This window comes from Bacillus rossius, chromosome 1, assembly GCF_032445375.1.
Source record: "Bacillus rossius redtenbacheri isolate Brsri chromosome 1, Brsri_v3, whole genome shotgun sequence".
NCBI classification, from domain to species: domain Eukaryota; kingdom Metazoa; phylum Arthropoda; class Insecta; order Phasmatodea; family Bacillidae; genus Bacillus; species Bacillus rossius.
In genome coordinates this window covers 296435869-296455349 of record NC_086330.1, presented here as the reverse complement: position 1 = coordinate 296455349, position 19481 = coordinate 296435869, and the positions used below count along the sequence as shown (strand labels likewise).

Genomic DNA, 19481 nt, shown 5'->3' with positions numbered 1-19481 from the left:
AATGAAAGTAACATGAATTAATAAATAAATTGATGAATAATTAATTAATATCAATTAATTGATAGATTAATAAATTTATTAATTATAAATAGATCAATTAATAAATTTAATAAGAAATGCTACAGGCAAATTTGAGGATGGTTCCTCATATACGCCATAGCCGATCCTTCCCGACATTCCTGGTTTGTGCCATGGGTCACCATCCTCAAAAACCTCATTGTCTACAAGACATTTTAGCAAAACAGGCGAAAAACAGCTCTTTAAATCTCTGGTCTTACATGCCATTATGAATTTTTCATGTACTCATCATTACCATTATTCAAGGGCTTGACATTGTTTGGGACTACATCCCCACAGAACCCGATGTCACCACCCCTCACACCCCTTCCATCCTCGTGGCACTTTTGAACCTCCCGCCAGCGACTTGTGATTGACATGTGTTTTATAGCACGCCACCACCCCAACTACCGCAAGAGGGCACCTTAGAGTTAGTGCCTCATTCCCTTTTCGAACAGTATTAATATTTTAAACTAAATATCATTCTTTAATCTGCAAGCGTACCTAGTATTTCAGGATCCCGCAAACATTATACATATTTATTTTATTTGAGTAATAACTCTACAGAAACAGACCCGAACTTGCCAAAGGCCATCCCAGTATTTTATAATTTTTAAAAACCATAATCTTGATAAGTAAATTCACTACATGTTTTTGAGGCTGTAACTTTTTCATGATTTTAGAAATGCAAGTTTTTTTATATTAATATATTAAAAACAGCACGAATATGAATGACCTAATGGTCATTTCAACTTGGTGTCAGACGCGCTGTCCAGCAGCCTTGGTAGCGATTGCTCCCTCAGTCACATTGCATTGCCACCCGAGGTGAGTTCGGTCTCTCGCATGAGAACTTGATCACCACCTGGCTCTGGACATCACGTAAACCAGTCGTGCGTTAAGTGTCCTCACAGTTTTACTTTTTATTTAATTATGTGTATGATAGGCATGTGGCCCGTGGCACGTAATTAATCTCAGTACCAATGATATTGTTTTCTTCCTGTTTTGCCCACATGTGCACGTGTTATTGTAAGCCCGGCGTGTGGGATGCCAATAAGCGCCCACTTGAGAGTCAGTAACACTACCCAGGTAAACTCCGAAGCGTGGCTGTATGGCTGGCTGGGTGGCGGGACTGGAATGTGACGGGGGTAGGGGGTGGTGGCGACCTAGTTTGCAGACTTGCTTCTTCTGTTTCTTTCTCTCCACTCCTTCCTTGACCAGCCATCCTCAAACCAGTTGTCTGCCCCTACAAACTTGGGTGGCCATTATGAATGACAGTTGTCGTCCTGCCGGGAGCTCGGGGCAGGGGCTTGACACAGCGTGAGACATTGATGAAGGGATTTATATACCGAGAGAGATGTCGCAACGGTAACACATTTGACTCACATCTAGGGAGACTCGGGTTCGATTCTCAGTCTAGCCATCCTGCATTAGGTTTTCAATGGTTTCCAGAAATTACTCTAGACAAATGTTGGGTTGATTCCTTAGCACAAGCCATGGCCGATTATTTCTCCAAACCCTGTTCTTGTTTAGAGTTGTGCGAAACCATCTATAATCACCTCACCGTCAATGAGACGACGTAAAGCGTACTCATAAAAATTGCTCTTATTTTATGATTTGCTAAACGTTAAATCTAAACTGACAGAACTTAAAATTTTCATAAATTGCCAGTCCTTTTTTATTTTATAATGGAATGTTGTGCGTTTTATTTAAAAATTCCATAATATGTGACTCTAACAAATAGTGATGTACACAAATTTTTTCTATAAGCATTGCTATTTTCTTATGATATTGATTTTATTTTTAATAATTTTCATTGTAGCTTACATGGCGCTATGTAAATCAGCGTTCTTTGAGTTTAGTATGGTATGTGTTGTTATTGTTACGATTTACCTGCGGGTTCGTAAAGGATAGCCCAATTAAATATTTTTATCACACACACAGTTTTATTTATTACCACTACTTGTCACTTACAAATAACCTTCTAAATTGGCAGTTAATTAATTACACTTAAAGAAATGTCAATTCCCCAGTCACTCGTTTCACACACCTCGCTGGGCCGCACTTCCGGCGCAACTCTCGCCGCAGCACCCCTCGTGGGTCTCCGCCGCGGGACTCCGTCGCCACACTCCGCCGCCGCCGACGACACTTGCCTTCGCCGAGGATCCACCCGACTCCTCGCTCACAACTTCGTTCGGGACTCCGCCGCGCCCGCGACTCTATCGCCCGGAAACTCCACCGCGGGAAAACTCCCGACTCCACTCACTCACTCACTCAGACTCAGACTGACTCTCTCGAGGCCGCCGTCCTTGTTTTATCTATCAGCCGCAATTTCCAGAACTTGCTAGCGCGGCCGGGGCCTGTCGTGTCGCTCCGAGCCGTCCCGAGGGCAGAAATCTCTCGAAAACACGTGTCGGCGGCTCGCGCAACTCCCAGCTGTCCGGTGTCAGTTACGTGTCAAAGGCAGGGCGCCGCGCGGGGAGTGCTGGGAAGGAGGGAGGAAAGCGACAATCCTTTTTATCTTCCAGGCGCGCACGGCACATATCATATTGCGGCAGTCGCCAGCCAGCTCTGCACCTGCACATGTCCCGGCCAATGTCACGTTCGTAACATTGCCCCCTCCTTAAACCTGTTCGTCCCGAACAGGTAACACAGCTCTGTTGTGAGCCATGCGGTGAAGCCATCCTACGCAGCGGGCATGTGTACTGAATATGGCCCACTTTCTGACAGATGTAACATCGCGGCCATCCTTCGACTTTCCGGGTCCGTATGCCAGCTTTGCGGTGACTATAGGTCTCGCTGTTCTGCACCTGCTGCTGTGGCGCTTCCTTTTCCACCAGGCAACCCCGCTGAACATGCTCCCATTCCGGGCACCTCCCTTGAGAATACCCTTGTTGGCACGCAGAAGCAGAACACTGTAGGTGACTTCCCGTTCCTTTAACCAGTGAGTTAGCACCCTCCTTAATCCGGCTATCACTACGATGTCCTTCATCCTTCGGTTTCTTCACACGATTCGGGCAGTCATGTTGGACGTGCCCTCTTTCTCGACACGCGTAACATCGTGGGCGACCTCTACTCCGTCGGACCGGTAGACTCTTCTCCTGTTCGATCGTTGTGTCACAGCGATGTGCTTCTCCCTTGGGCTTCCTACCACTATTCGGACACTCGCGCCGATGTGTCCTAGTTCTTTGCAGACGAAGCACCGCTGTCTTCCCCTTGTTTTCTGAAACTGAGATCCATTCAACAGCTCCTTCAGTGTTCCAAGTATAATCTCTTCATTAGTATCTGAGTGACTATCCGCTTGTTGGTAAGGTTCTATCACAGCCTGTCTCGCTCTGATACTCATGTTTCTTGAGGCAATGCAGGCAGCTTCGATTTCCAGGGCGTGAACAAGAGCATCGCAAATGTTTTTGTGGCGGGCCAACCGAAGAGTTAGCTGAACATCCACATCTCTAAGCCCGTCTATAAAAGCACTGGTGGCTAGCAGTTGATGGAACTCTGTTGGTGCTTCTGGGTAGGCGAGGTGCACGAGTCGCTCGATGTCGACTTTGAACTCTTGGAGGGTTTCCGAAGATCCCTGCTGACGTGTCTTCAGGGCTGTTCTGTACACCTCGCCCATATGTCGGTCACCATACCTCAGCTCAAGGGCCTCTACTAATACTCCATAGTCTTTCTGGTCTGTAACTGGTATGGCCTGCAGTAGCTCTAGTGGAGATCCTCGCAGGGCCAAGACGAGTGCCGTAGCCTTTTCTTCATCGTACCAGCCATTCATTTCAGCAGCTGCCTCAAACTGTCGCCTGTAAGCAGCCCATGACGATTGGCCATCAAAGGTGGGTGGCTTGAATTTTGGGTGACAGGTTGCGCCTTCCACCTTCAAATCTCCAGAATAACTGCTCCTTTTCGTAGCCGATGCAGTTTCCTTGATCATCCGACGGCACTCTTCAGTTACAGCTGCTACATGCTGTTCAGTGGTCTGCTTGAGCTGAGATAGCTGTTGTGCCACCATTTCTTTAAGTTCGGCTAGCTGTTGCTCTTGATCTGCAAGATGCTGCTTCAAACACTGCACTTTTCCTTCCAAATAGATGCTGGTTTCATCCACCTTCTTCATTTCTTCATGTGCAGCAACGATTTCGTTTCGCATCTCTTCTTGGTTTCTCTTGATGTCTTCGAATTCGGTCTTCACAGTGTTCTTTATCTCTTCTTGGCGGTTCTTCATTTCATTTATCATTTCGTCCTTGCCACTCTTCATTTCATTCTTCGTTTCGTTCTTCATACTGGCTAACATTTCTTCCAGGGCAACCCTTATCTCCCTGATATCTTCTACACTAACCTCTTCAGCAGCCATTTCGCTCTAAAGCTTTTACTAATTAAATAATAAAAATAATTATGTATTTATATTACTGTTATTAATTTTGAATTACCTTGACGAAACTTCTAACCAACCCAACTGTAACTCTCTTACATTCAAAATTAACACTAACTACAGGTTACTCAAACTAACTCTAGAAATTCTAAATTCACTAAAATTCTAAACACTAACTTTATTCTCGAAAAACTAAATTCTATTTCTTAACTGAATCCTAAATCTATTAATTGGGGCTATCCCACTTCTGACACCAAAATGTTACGATTTACCTGCGGGGGTTCGTAAAGGATAGCCCAATTAATAGATTTTATTCCACACACAGTTTTATTTATTACCACTACTTGTCACTTACAAATAACCTTCTAAATTGGCAGTTAATTAATTACACTTAAAGAAATGTCAATTCCCCAGTCACTCGTTTCACACACCTCGCTGGGCCGCACTTCCGGCGCAACTCTCGCCGCAGCACCCCTCGTGGGTCTCCGCAGCGGGACTCCGTCGCCACACTCCGCCGCCGCCGACGACACTTGCCTTCGCCGAGGATCCACCCGACTCCTCGCTCACAACTTCGTTCGGGACTCCGCCGCGCCCGCGACTCTATCGCCCGGAAACTCCACTGCGGGAAAACTCCCGACTCCACTCACTCACTCACTCAGACTCAGACTGACTCTCTCGAGGCCGCCGTCCTTGTTTTATCTATCAGCCGCAATTTCCAGAACTTGCTAGCGCGGCCGGGGCCTGTCGCGTCGCTCCGAGCCGTCCCGAGGGCAGAAATCTCTCGAAAACACGTGTCGGCGGCTCGCGCAACTCCCAGCTGTCCGGTGTCAGTTACGTGTCAAAGGCAGGGCGCCGCGCGGGGAGTGCTGGGAAGGAGGGAGGAAAGCGACAATCCTTTTTATCTTCTAGGCGCGCACGGCACATATCATATTGCGGCAGTCGCCAGCCAGCTCTGCACCTGCACATGTCCCGGCCAATGTCACGTTCGTAACATTATTAATAAATGTCTGAATAACTTTGTCGTTGAGGTATGCGTTTTTCAATAATAAAGCAGTGTGTGCAAAAGAAAACCTTGATAGTTTGTAAGACTATATTGATTTTTAGAGTAGCAATGTTTTATTATAGTTAGTGTTCTTTGAGATTTTGAAAACTAGCTTTTAACCCAGTTCACGCCTTGAGTTTATGCACCTTATCTAATCGAAAGGATCTCTGGGAGAAATTCTAAAAACTTCTAACCCTCATTAGCTTACTTGAACACATTTTTTAAAATTTATTTATTTCCAGCTTTACACCAATAAACTTTACTTCATTGACTGCCTTTTTTTACGTTCGCCTTCGTCATTTAACTGTATCATTAATTATTTTATAAAGAATTATTTGGATAGAGAGTACGGACTAAGAATACCATATTAAAAAAAAGGGTAGGAATTGGCTATCTAAGTAGCCTATACATAAAAACATGTTAACACATTCGCAAAAATTTTATTTTGTGCATTGATATAAAGTACTTTAAATAATGTAATTACCACTTTAAATTAATTTAGCCTAACAATAAAAAACCAAGTCAGCCTATCCATTTTCATATAAATTCCCAAACAATTTGCCAAACATTACATACCTTATTTTGACAGTAAATAAATCTTGAAGTCATAATATAGTTAATTCATAGATCAGATATTTCAATGGTACACAGTAAAACAAGGACATCATTGCTAGAATAACCAAATCTTGTAGTAAAGTTGGCAAATTCGTAAATACTTTGTAATAGTTAGATACTAGGAGTAAGAAATGTGTATGGCACAACCAAAATAAATCTTATAAATGTAGGAGTCATAAAAAGCAATGTCACAAACAAAACACAATTAAAAGATGTCCAATACGAGTACTGTTAGTTTTCAGCATAATGAACGTTCTCGTAGACGAAAATAGCTAATTTTCTGTTATATGAAACAGGTAATTTTGAGTACCATAACCACATAATTAATATCTTAATAGACAAATAAATTGGTCACTTTGCTTCCAGCACTTGGCAAAAGTTTAAATTAAAAGTATTAAGCTATGTCAATTTTACAAGCATATATCACACAATGAGAAAACAAATGCTATTCTACATCAGTTAACCACAACAATACTACAACAATAACTGACATAAAAAAACTTAAATGCGTTTGTGTGGCTATACACACAAGTCGTTCATATAATGCATTAAAATTATATGCAGAATACAGTAGTGTTTGATGAGCACATTTTATTTTTTATTATTTTTAATTAAAGTAAGCTAATTTCATATTTAAAATGCAATGAAACAAAATCACGTGGCTTCTACAAATACATTTGATTTCTATTATTCTTTTCCTTGCAGTTTTGGCCAAACGATTTTTCTGTGCTTCCTCGATACTCTTGGGATTCCTAATTGGCATTGAGCGTGGAAAGCGGGGATCAACAATCTCGGGGAGAAGGCATTCCATGTAAAATGTACAAAGTTTTTCTTTAATTTCGTTTTCCCAGAAATTATCATCACGTTCTACGCGAATGGTGTGCAGCCCGAGAGGAGTCCAAATGGAAAAAATACAATAATCTTTTTTTGTGATCTGAAGTTGTCCTTGAACTTAGTAATAGTTATGTTTTTGGTTCATAATGTAATTTCCTTCCAAAAATTTCACAGCTTGAAATTTTCCCGCCATTATGGCATCGGTAGGGTGCACAGACATTATACCATACGAACACTTCACTTCTACTATTCCTGAACTGTCGTCCAGTAATACTTCGGGTGTAGCTTTCCGATAAAAGGCGCATGTGCTTAAAGGAACACTGTGTAATAGGGTGCTCATCTATATCCACAATCTGTTGAAGGAAGTAACTAACATCTATTATCCTCCATCCACAAATCTCATGACTGTCTTCTTTTTTGGTTTCTGCGCTAGTCAGTGAAGCATCTTTTGTATTACTGAAAATGTATTCCTCAGTATAATGATCTTATAAAACATCGTCAAGATTTTCTGGAACTCCTGGAATTTCCAGATTAGCAGCACACGCGCTTTCGATTTCGCACTCGCCATTTACGAATGTTTCTGATAATACATTTTTGGCTACAGGCACGCAGTACATCTCTTGTGAAATTTCCTCTTCCCGACTTGTAGCTCTGAAAAGATGGATACTTTTGTCAAAATTGTTAGCCTAAAAAAGGGTGGGAAGAAAATAAGAGGTGAAACCGTCCATGTATTAAAAGTGGCTCATTGATGTTGTTACATTTGTCTCCCGGTGGTCGAGTTAGGTATGTTCCAGACAATGCGACAGGCTAGTAAATAGCTCACGTCAAACACGTTGGTTGTAATATACTACATTATTCAACAATGCAAGATCCTTTTAATTTTCATAACTCCGTTTAAACTGCGAGTGACTTAGAATCAGTCATGAAGTTTCACAGTGCTGTCAAATTAGATTAAGTGACGAGTCGCTGCTACATGCTTAGAAACGCTACATAAAGCAACTTAAAAGTATTAAAATTAAAGTACAAAACTTCTGCTGGAACACAAAAGTAATGTGCATGTTATATAATAAACACACAAGAAAAAAAATGCTTCGAAGTTTTACAATTGGTTAATTATTTATGACCTGTTCTTTGAATGTTTGATGCAATGGGGAATTTTGATTCAGTGAAGTCTTTTGGACATACACCATTGCAGTTTTGCACTGTTTGTCATGGAAAGAATTACGAAACTAAATAAAATAAAAATATGTATACAGAAAAATAATTTCCACAGAAAACAAGACTAAATCAGTTTTAGTCTAAAAAAAAATTAAACAGCGAGGAAAATTAACAAGTATTACGGACAACACGACGACGACAGAACAGACAAAAATATTTAACCTTTAAAAACCAAACAGCACAAGAATTCCATGTAGGGAACTTAGTCAAGAAAAATAATATAACAACATAGACGAACATAGTGAGCTAACAACGACGAGACAGACTGGATGCAAGCAGTAAGCAAACCTGGACTACGCAGCAAACACATAAACACAACGATGAACAATAAACGAGTACAATGGACAACACAACGACGACAGCACTGACGAACACAGAAGTTTCCAATGACAGCAGTTGCGACGTTTCGGGAACTGACATCTGTTCCCGTCCTCAGGCACAAACAGACTGATATTGGACACTGGAAAATATTGGGTTTTTATGTGTTTGGGCTCCTCTTCTTGCACTGTCAATGGGAGGCGAGAGCTATCCTGATTGGTCGCGCACAAGAGGAGTGATATTATTGGCTGGATTTATTACTGTGAGGTTGACTAGTTTGTAACTGATTTCTGTAGTTAATTGGTTTCATTTTTAATCAAAGGTATCCATATAATTTTTAATTCAATACTTTGTTGACTGATATTGCTTTTGCTGACAATAAATGCTGATTCCTTAAGTTTCCTTTTAATTGGGTGTTCTTCCTGTATGAGTGGTGCAGCATTGTTCCAGAGAATTCTATGGCTACTATTGTACCAGGCATGTTCAGCAAGTCTAGATTTTTGAGTTTCACCTTTATTTATGTTATTTTTGTGCTCCTGAAAATGGCATGTTAGAACGAGTTTAAGAGGGTAATACTGTAAAACAATTAAGGTGGGTAATTTTTTATGTTTGGTATTGTAACACTAATTGAGTTTTTTTTAGCCACATTCCTGATAACTACAAAACGCTATTCATGCAGGGCGGAGGGACTGGGCTTTTTGCCGCGGTGGCGATGAACCTCGCATCCGAGAACGGCTGTGCGGACTACATGGTGACAGGTAGGAAAAGTGCACTCAGGCGTAATTTATTCATGGGCAATACCTTAGAACTTAGATGTTATGCTTTCAGTAGTACAGTAAAAGCTCTTCCATGAAGCATGGTCAGGACATGGCAGTGCCAGAGTTGTAGTTTTGCTGGATTATTGAACTCAGAATACAGCAGATAATACAAAATCGCTGATAATCCACCATGTTAATGTGCATTGCATACATAGGCCTAAAAATGCATTTAATCTCCCTGTTGAAATTCATTAAAGGAACCAGAAACACCAAGTAGTGCTGAACTTTTAGCACTTGGCCAGCAAGCAATTTTCATTAGCCTATTGCAAGAAGATAAGTAATTTTGTTGTTGAAATCATAATATAGTTTACTAGCTGCATGTTTTTTGAACATAAAAAATAATACAGGAGAGCACAATCAAATTAGTGTTATCGCAAAAACCTAAGCATAAACACTAAGTGACAGTTAAGTATTAGAAAAATTTGTGTGCATATCCATTTTCAGAGGCTTCAAATTAAAACTAAAATCAAAATTTTATTAGAATTTATTTTAATTTGAGAAGGTGGACAGACATACCCCAGAAAACAATACCATACAATGGTAAATACGACTGAATTTTGACCAAAACAAAAAACAACAACAAGGAATCAGGCCTAAATTTTTGAAGTGGCGCAACAAACTATCATCCAGCTTCAAAACGGGACTAACTTTCCCACCAGCCAGCATTTACGATGAGTCTGTTCCTGAATTTGCTGAAATATTGACTGTTGAAAAAATGTAGTCTACATAAATAGCGTTTTCCACTTATTTTGTCTGCAGGAATTTTATAAAGGGAAGAGTTGCCACTTTTCTGTATCCATGTAAGACACTTACGACAAAGAAAGTATTACAGGTTTAACTGCTGAAACACAACAAAAAATTTATAAAGAAAATATATATTAAAAATTAAATCCATCATATAAATATTGTTTTTAGGGTAATAATACAGAGTAGCCGGTTCTGTAAAATAAAGAAAATAATACATGGGGTGAAAGGTCGGTTAGGTTAGGCAAGCAACTTTAATATATGAAAGAACTTTATTGAAATATTAAAATTCTTAAAGGTAAAATACATTTCTCAAAATCTCTCACTAATATTATTTATTTACTTCTTATTTATTATAATTATTCAGGCATGCCTACTTCCTGCTAGATACTTTGGTCGGTGGCACAATACAAAAACACAAAAAAAAAAAAAAAAAAACATACACCTAGAAACAAGTACAAGAAAATTAAGACTTGACAATAGAAAACAAAACTGCACAACATATAACTACAAACAAGTTTATAAGCTTTTGAAATCATAAATAATTGAATTAAAGGATGCTACACTTTTTTTGTTATTTTACTACCTGGTAAAGAAAGGAAACTGTCATACTTATTGAAGTAGTTGATGGTTCTGTTATAAAGTATAATTTGTAATGGTTAGAGATGGTGATTTATAGCATTTAAAATAATGACATTTAGCATTTTGAATTTGAAATTTAGCATTTTGTAGCATTTAAAAAACACAATTTAGCCAATTCTCTCATTTTACATTACTGAAGAAAAGTATATTTTTAAAAAAAGAAACCGCTGCTTGCCGTTTTACCGCCTTCTCTGTGAATCTTTTTTTTTTTTTTTTTTTTTTTTTTTTTTTTGCAGTCTGAAGTTCCTTTAGATTTAATGTGCTTTTCAAGTAAATTTTTTTTTTTCCATTCCAGATGGCGATTACATAAATTGCGCATTAAAATATTCGTATCACTTTCCTATAACTGTTCACTTTTGTATTCATTTATGCGATTGCGAATGGAAATGACGTTTCATCCCATTTTTACCACGAGAAATAACAGTATACAACACATTCACGAGTATGCACGTATTTGTAAACACGCAACATTCCACAGACTACACAAGAACGCGGCTTTCACATGAAACACAGCCAGAAAATGGGACTTACAATTGTTAGCGCAACGAAGCAGAGATGTCGCAATATGGTGGCCTAAAAACTTGTACTCTGCAAGATGACGGACAATCTTCCAGCTAGTTGTTCTTTGCTTTGTTTACAATCGCGAGGCACGGATGGCCATTCTACATTCAATATTTACGAACAATAGTAGTTGTGAATGACGTGACAATAATATACTTGTGCTGAATACGCCATAAAATGATGGTTTCTTTTGATACTGAACTGAAACAAAATACAATCGGTAAATAAATTGTGTAGAGTGAAGACGAATCTACGTTTTTTACCTTGATTTCGCATTTATCTCGGAATAGTCTAGATTTAGCATTTTATAGCGGAAAAAATATAATTTAGCATATTTTAGCATCTATTTAGCAAAAACTATAAATCACCATCCCTAGTAATGATTAATGTATATACTGGTTGGCTTTAACTGTTCGAAGACAGAACTTTAATGCTGTGTTTTACAGAAAATTACATGTTATAGTTATTTTCATATCATTTTCTCACAAATTAAGCACCTAATATTTATCTTAATGTAAACAAAAAACCAAGGGAGTCTAAAATCTATATCAGGAATATAATTTTTATTCAAACTAAATTATTTTGGTCATATCAGTGATAGTTTTGCTGATGGTGTTCCAAATGATAGTCACACTCTAGTTTAGAGTTACATTCGGACACACATACATTGACTTTGGGGTTATTAACAAGGCCTTACACTGGAAAAATCATGTTAAGCCATTTCTTACACACCTTAGCCCCTCACTTTGATCTTTGGGACAACAATAAAAATATATAGTTTTGTTTTCTTCAATAAAAAAAATTTGTTTATAAACAGCCTACATGCTTATCTAGGAAGCCGGCCCGGCGGAAATTTACCTAAAATATGCTTATCCTTCAAATAACTGGAATGTAATCACTCTTAAATAAACTACCATACAACCTTCTTAATAACATTCTAATATTACTGTTTCCTTGGTTTCAATTACGAGCAAAAAACACATACCTGTTTCTTTTAAGTGGAAATTTAAATATGTGTATTATCTCAGCACTTTCTCCTGAAGTAGAAGCAACCCATGTTTATGGACATGCAATTGCAGTATAATACTTTCATTTAGGAATTTTAAACAAAATACCAATACTTCAAAAATGTATCAAGCATGATTTATTATGTATTAGCCTAAAATTGTACCACCTCACCATTAAAGGGCAACCATTTTGAAAACTTAAGCTCCACCTCGCTGACACCTTCATAATACAATTAAATATTCAAAATTGTTAAATTAAAATAATAATGAAAACTTACATAGTTAAATTATAATAATAGCAGTCAAAACCTTGTGGTATTATTACATTATTTAAATGTAGGAGGTTTGTTTGTATTACGAAGGTTGCAAGACTGTAGAACCTAAACTTCGGAGTTTTTCGGTAAGGCATTTGTTTCCCTATTTGAGTTGTGGGGGCCTGGTTACCAAATACATTCTAAAACACTGGCAGTTTTTAAAATCACTTAAATTTTTCAGTTATATTTTTTGTGGGTTTTATATATTGAGGGTAGTGACACTACATCTCCAACAAATTTATCATTGTTAGCTATAAAAAAAATTGCTTTAATCAATTTTTATGTTTTTTCTTCCATTTGTGATGGGATTTCAAATGCCACGATCCACCCCCATCTCCCCCCCCCCCCCCTTTTTTTTTCACGTACTAGAATAATCTGAAAGCAACAGCTTGATTGATCAGTGCTGCATTACAGACTGCAAAACCAGAGAATGCTGGGTTAGGAAGTGCCACTATAGTTAATTAATTGGAAGTATTCTATTATCATGGCAATTAGATTTTGGGTTTGGTTCCAGGCAAATAATTGTAATAAATAATTGATAGTGATTATGAAGTTTTAATTTTTTTATGGCTTGTGGGTCCTAAAATTTAGTTCTTTCTGATAACATTTTCCTGCATGTAAATGTTTTCTCTTGTCCTTAGGAAACAGGGTTCTGCCTTATTTTGAGTACTGCACAGGCTCGTGGTCGGCGAAGGCGGCCAAGGAAGCTGAGAAGTACTGCCGAGTGAACCTCGTGTTCCCGAAGACGGACAAGCACATCGGCGTGCCGGACCCCTCGGAGTGGACCCTGGACCCCAGCAGCTCTTACGTCTACTACTGCGCCAATGAAACCATTCACGGTGAGCCACAGCTGGGTGGTGTGTTCGGTTGAATCAGCTACGGGCTTGAGAGCCCCGCCAACCTGGGCACACGTGAGGTGTGCAGAGCTTCTGATGGAACTACGTGGTTTGAAAACTGCTCAAGATATTTCAGTGGTGTCTATTACAAAAAGCATTTAAGAATGTGCTGAGGGCAGATGAGTGGTTGTTTGGTCGTATATTGTCTTGAAACTGTATTTTTAGTAAAGGAAAAATGGCTAAAACTCTTGTTTTAGAATAATTTTATTTTTATACATGATTAGTACAGATTCTTGAAATTACACAAAGGACTTTAAATACACCTTATCTTCATTTCTCTGTCATAATAATGTTATGGTTGAAAAGGGTGGTTGTCCTTTTAGTAAACGTGAAGGGAGGCCAGAACCTGGCATGGACTGGGGTTTACGTGAATGGAGCAGATTAGGTATGCAAGGTAAATGGTATCAGGTACACAGACATTTTATTCAAACATCAAATCATAACATTAGGTTACTGATGAGGTTAAGTGAATACAATTCAGGCAAGGCTAAATACAAAAATCAAAAACAATGATTTTAGACTAAACGGGCTTGTTAACAACTAGCTTCGAAGGTAAGCTGGCTACACCGTAAGCGATCCCATCATACAACGCGCAGTTGACGCGAAGCAAAAGCAGTGCCAAGTATGCAGTTAAATTCAGACATTTTACGTTTTACAAACTACTGCAAGGTGCAGTTACAATTAAACAATTAAAGAAAGAAGTTACATTATTTACGTTTTACAAAACTACTGCGAAGTGCAGTAACAATTAAAGAAAGACGTTACATTATTTACGTTTTACAAAACTACTGCAAAGTGCAGTTACAATTACAGAACAAATTTACATTAATAAGAAATAATCAAATACGTGCGACGATGTCTCAGGGGGAGACAGTTACCAATAAAAACGAAGTTGACAGTGAAGTTACGTTAATGCATTAATCCAAACTAAACAATTTTCAAGGTGGCGGCCGAAAAGGAATTTAGACAAACCAATTCAAGAATAAATGACTCTACATTAAGGTAAGGGCCACCACCTCACACACAACTCAAACCAACTTACATTTTCCCCTGAGGTCGCACACCCACGTAGTTCAAACTGAACCTAACGGACTACATGCTAGTAGATTACAACAGATAAGCTACTGCTGACAACCGAGCCTGACTAAAACCAGAAGCAAGAAAGATGCTCCTGACATGGTTGCAGCTCAATTTATAAGATCGCGCCGCAGCGCGCGCATGCGCCAATCAAGGAGGGGGGGGGGGGTGAACGAGTAGACATAGAACAACCACTAGGAGGGGGGAAAAGGAGGGAGAAGGAGGAGGGGAGCGGAGTGCCGGAGGCCGATGCGGCGCGCACAGTTCAAACCGCTACATGGTTAATGCTCAAAACTCATTCTATCATCTCGTCTCACTAAAAAGATACACCTGGCCCTCTAAGGCTTTGCTTCAGCTGTCATATTCAATTTTGGTTATTTGGTTGATTGGATGTTTTTATGAAAAAATATTTTGAAAATTAGACATCAGAAGCAAATTTGTACATGTTATACCCAACTGTAGGAATCTAAAAAATGATCTTCTGTCAGACGATAAAGGCTTACGATATGAGAATAAGAGCATTGACAGGATAACCCATTGCTGAACCTATACCTTCTTAATGGGCGGGGAGGGACATTACCACTTTATCACCGAGGCTTGCGGCTTGGGGAGGGGGAGAAACTTATTTTACTAAAGGTGCAGATAAAAATTAATAAAGGGCAGGTATTTGTATGTATACTTCAGTTAATCTGTAATCATGGACATCATGAAAAGAAGGTCAAAAAAAGGTCTTTTCATTTTTATCCCTGCAACCTATTAAGATGACCTGTGTATTCGATGGGCTTTCTGGTGTCTTTATGAATAACCTATTACTAAGTCCAAGTGCTCTTCTTCAATTGTGTTTTTTTGAAAATATATAAGAACACAGAAGATTGATTTGTTGAATTGCTGTAAAGATAAGGTTTATACAGAACTGACTATACTAAGAATTTGAAGTTTTTTGTTTTTGTTTCATTTTTGTTGGTATTGGGGATCAATTTAATTCACATAAAATTTTAATCAAATCTTAGCTATGGAACAAAAAAATTATTTCAAAATTTTTATGAAATTAAATACAGCATTTTATTGAATTATAATTTTAAGAATTAATGTATATACAGGAGAATCCCGTTATAGCGAGCACGGTAATAGCGAGAACACTGCTATAACGAGGTATTTTTGAGGAATTTACGGCGTGATTTTGGTTATTTGTCTGCTTTAGCTTCATCCCTCTTGCTCGCCACTAGACGTCTTGCCGTTGACACCTATCACATTCTTCAGCCTTGCACTCGCCACCTAAGTGCGTGGCTTTAAAAATAGAATCCCGTCCTTTCTTTCTTTTATCAAACTTCCGCTTGGCTTCAAGGCCAAAGTATGCTCGACTCGAATAAACCAAGCCTTTGAATATACATTTTTTATTATTTATAAAACAGACAAAATCCATTTTTTCTCGCCATTAAACAACAGTGCGCATTTTTTTTTTTAAATATAAATGCTCTTAATTAATTTGTTGGGACATTTTCATTAATGAATAATAACATTGTATATTATAACTATGTTAGGCCAAAAACGTCAGAGACGTCTTTATACTTGTTGCTAATTGATCGCGTTAATAATACACAAATATATTTATCAACTTGTTTGGAATTATTTCAGTCATGACACATTTACAAACACGTCACATTATTAATTTTACTATGTATTAATTTCCGAATAGCTAGGACAGTTATCTTGTAACTTTTGTTTCGGTCAGTTGTTGGGGTATCTGTCCGGGAAGGGGGTGGTGATGGTTTGAGTTTAATCCCAAATTTATTTTCTAAAAAAGTTGAAAGGTTTCTTGAAATGAAAAAATATAGTTTTCCAGCGACTAATTTGTTTAAGGCGTACGTGCGTTGCAGCACTCCTGCTTTTTTGTAAGGAATTAAATCCTCGCGCTACACTAGCGCCACCTGTTAGCAACATCCCGAACCAACATGGCCGCCAGCAGACAGCCCGCGTCGACAATAGATAGCAGGAAAATGCTGCGTCGGCCGCGGGCCAAGTCGAGTAATCGATTGCGGGCTGAGATGCTATACTTACGTGGCGTGGTAGGGTATTCTTGTTATTTTGACGCAATCGGTGATTGCATCCGTACTTGTGGGGTATCGTTTTAAAGAGAATTCACACATCTGCTCACAGAAATTAAGATTTCGTTAATATAACCTGTTATTTTCTAATGATACTGGTTTAAACACAATTTTTATGCTATTTTCGGTTAATTTTTATTTTTTGGGGGCCAAAATCTGTCCAATTCGGTTATAGCGAGGATCAAACCCGGAACCGTGACACCTCGCTATAACGGGACTCTAGTGTTGATGTATTTAACATAGATCTTAGCTGTAAATAATAGGATAGGTTTGGTTGTGTTCATTGTATCTCTGGTTGAATGTGCATAGTTGAGTGTATATTACAAATTAGTCTAATTTTTTAATGCTTTATTTTTTTTATGGAATTGAATAACTTCTACTGGTCTTATTATTTTTTATTTTTTTTATTTTTTAGGCATAGAGTTTCCGTTCATTCCAGACACTAAAGGCGTGCCTTTAGTTTGTGACATGTCGTCAAATTTTTTGTCTCATCCAGTGGATGTGTCTAAGGTAAAAGTTTTGATTTTTTTTATATATAATTTGATTTTCTTATATTTTTTTTGTTTTTCCTTGTTTTATTTCTACAGACCGATTTACTAATATCAGATTCAAGTAAAAATCAGAGTTAATGGGATGCCATGCTGAAGATACTTAGTACTTCATACTGTTTTCAGCCTTAATACCTTCAGTACACTCCATACTAGAACAAGCATTATTGTTTATTATGCCTTAATAATGTGTATAAATCAAGTTCCTAAACAAATTAATGTAATATACAAAATCAAACATAATATAGAATTAGTCGGGGCAAGATTTTATATCCATTGCAATTAAACCAAAGCTACTAAAATCATGAAAATAAACTATTTAAGATAAAGTTTGTAATTTATTTACCACAAAGTTTGTACCAATATTTGTAGACCAGATGGAAAGGAAATAATTAATTGCACTTTTTTTTGGGTCTTGCATTTTTTTTTACTAATTCATTTTTACATTAATGAAGTTGGTTAATTTGTCAAACACTAAAATGTATAATTTACTATTATTGGTCCAGCAATTATGTTCAAGACATGCCTGGTACAAATAATTTTAAGAGACAGCTGATCAGACTCAGTAGGTGCTGGAAAGCTCAGCATGCATGGGCAAGAAAATACATGATTGTTCTTCTATTATAACTAGAGACAAGATTTTATGGTTTCATTTTTAACTCAATTTTGTTTTGAAAATGTTATAATATTTTGATATTATTGGTTTTATTTAAATAAATTATGTTTGTCATGAAGGTGGTGAAGTATTCAGCAGACAAGATGTTAAAATTAGGGATGGGACGATTCCAAAATTTTCGATTCCGATACCCGATTAGCGATTCCTTAAAAAATCCTTTGATTCTCAATACTCAATACTCACCTAGTTAACTTAATATTAAATAATTCAAATTCTATTTGCAACATTTTTTTTTTCAGCTTTCAATACATATATGATGTAGCATACATCATAAATTCATATTTATCAAATTTGAGTACACAACTAAGTTATTAACATTAACTCATATAAATGTTTACATCATTAGAAGTTAATGGCTCATATGTCAAAGGGGTCAAACTAATCTAAAATGTGTTTTGTAATACAGAATAAACTATATAAAAAATATTTTAGGCTTTCCTTGAGCAGTATAAATTATTTTCGTTCATACAACTTGCCTAACTTAGAGAAGGGTACAAATTAACTAAAAAATTTGTGAAATGAAACGGTAACAAAATTAAGCAACAACTAGAGAACTAGCAAGTGAAAGTGTTGTACTCTACAAATTCTTGTTTAAAAATACAAGAATCCGCACTTTCTGTGGATCTGAACTAGTGATGGGATTTTCGATACCTCGATACCTTCGATACTTGACGGTATCGCAAAGTATCAAGTATCGAAACTGTAAGTTCGATACATTTTTTCGATACTGGAATGCTTGTTCATTTGTATTGAATTAAGTTTTGAGTCGCCATCGTACAAAATACAACTACAGTAGAACCTCGATGATACGTTCCCGTTTCATACATTTTCCCGTGTCATACGCCGATTAATTTTGGTCCCGCTGAAAGTACTACTATATTTACAATGGTTTACTTTCCCGGAACATACACTTATAAAATCATTAATTTCCCGTTTAATACGTTTTTACGAAGCGGAAAAGGCCTAAAATTCAGAAAACGTTTTGTTAGATATATTCCTCCTGATAAATTACGTTTTAATAAATGCTCTTATTTTGAAAAACGTTCATTGTTTACCTTTTCAAATGTAAGAAAATAACTTTATCGCACAATAGATATGGATAGTATCTGGAAGACTGTGCACTTCGCTGGTAGCATCTACGGCCAGCACCAAGCGAGACTAGTGGCGCAAACTAGCAATGATTATGAAAATGGTGCACGTGCTTTACCAAGGCACGGATATCATATTTTATGCATTCATTAATCTTTGAACTGAATATACTTGTTTGTTATTGTTTTCTTACAATTGGATTGTTTTGTATTTTACGTTTCTCAAGTTAAAATTTTATTGAAAAATGTTCTGTTGCATAAAGTTGTTTGTAAAATGAAACAAACAAGCAAAAATTTCTGATTTTCTATTTACAATAGCCTAATTTTTTTATTTCTAATTTAGGCTTGGTGACCTTTCCCCCCCCCCCCCCCCCCCCCACCACGAAAGGACTTCAAACATTTTGTAAGGCCACTGTTTCTCATGTCAGCTTTACTTGATTATGGACTGTATTTTACATTTCTGGTGGTTTTATTATATGTGTATATAATGATGAATTCATATCTTTCATTAATATAATGCAATTATTTACACATTATGTATTTAAGTTTAATCTGACATAA

The 19481-nt window shown here is 37.6% G+C and overlaps 2 protein-coding genes across 5 annotated transcripts in view; both read left to right on the top strand.

The window, feature by feature from the left end:
* Positions 1-19481, top strand: part of LOC134527781 (solute carrier family 35 member E1 homolog) — a 308654-nt gene that overhangs the window by 24607 nt on the left and 264566 nt on the right. The window lies entirely within an intron of this gene.
* The window catches only part of LOC134527780 (probable phosphoserine aminotransferase), a 44985-nt gene that overhangs the window by 16315 nt on the left and 9189 nt on the right, over positions 1-19481 (top strand). For both annotated transcript variants that reach the window (XM_063360720.1, XM_063360721.1), the window contains exons 3-5: positions 9087-9202; positions 13208-13369; positions 17024-17118. In XM_063360720.1, the coding sequence (XP_063216790.1) occupies positions 9087-9202; positions 13208-13369; positions 17024-17118 (373 nt within the window). The remainder of the gene's footprint in view (positions 1-9086; positions 9203-13207; positions 13370-17023; positions 17119-19481) is intronic.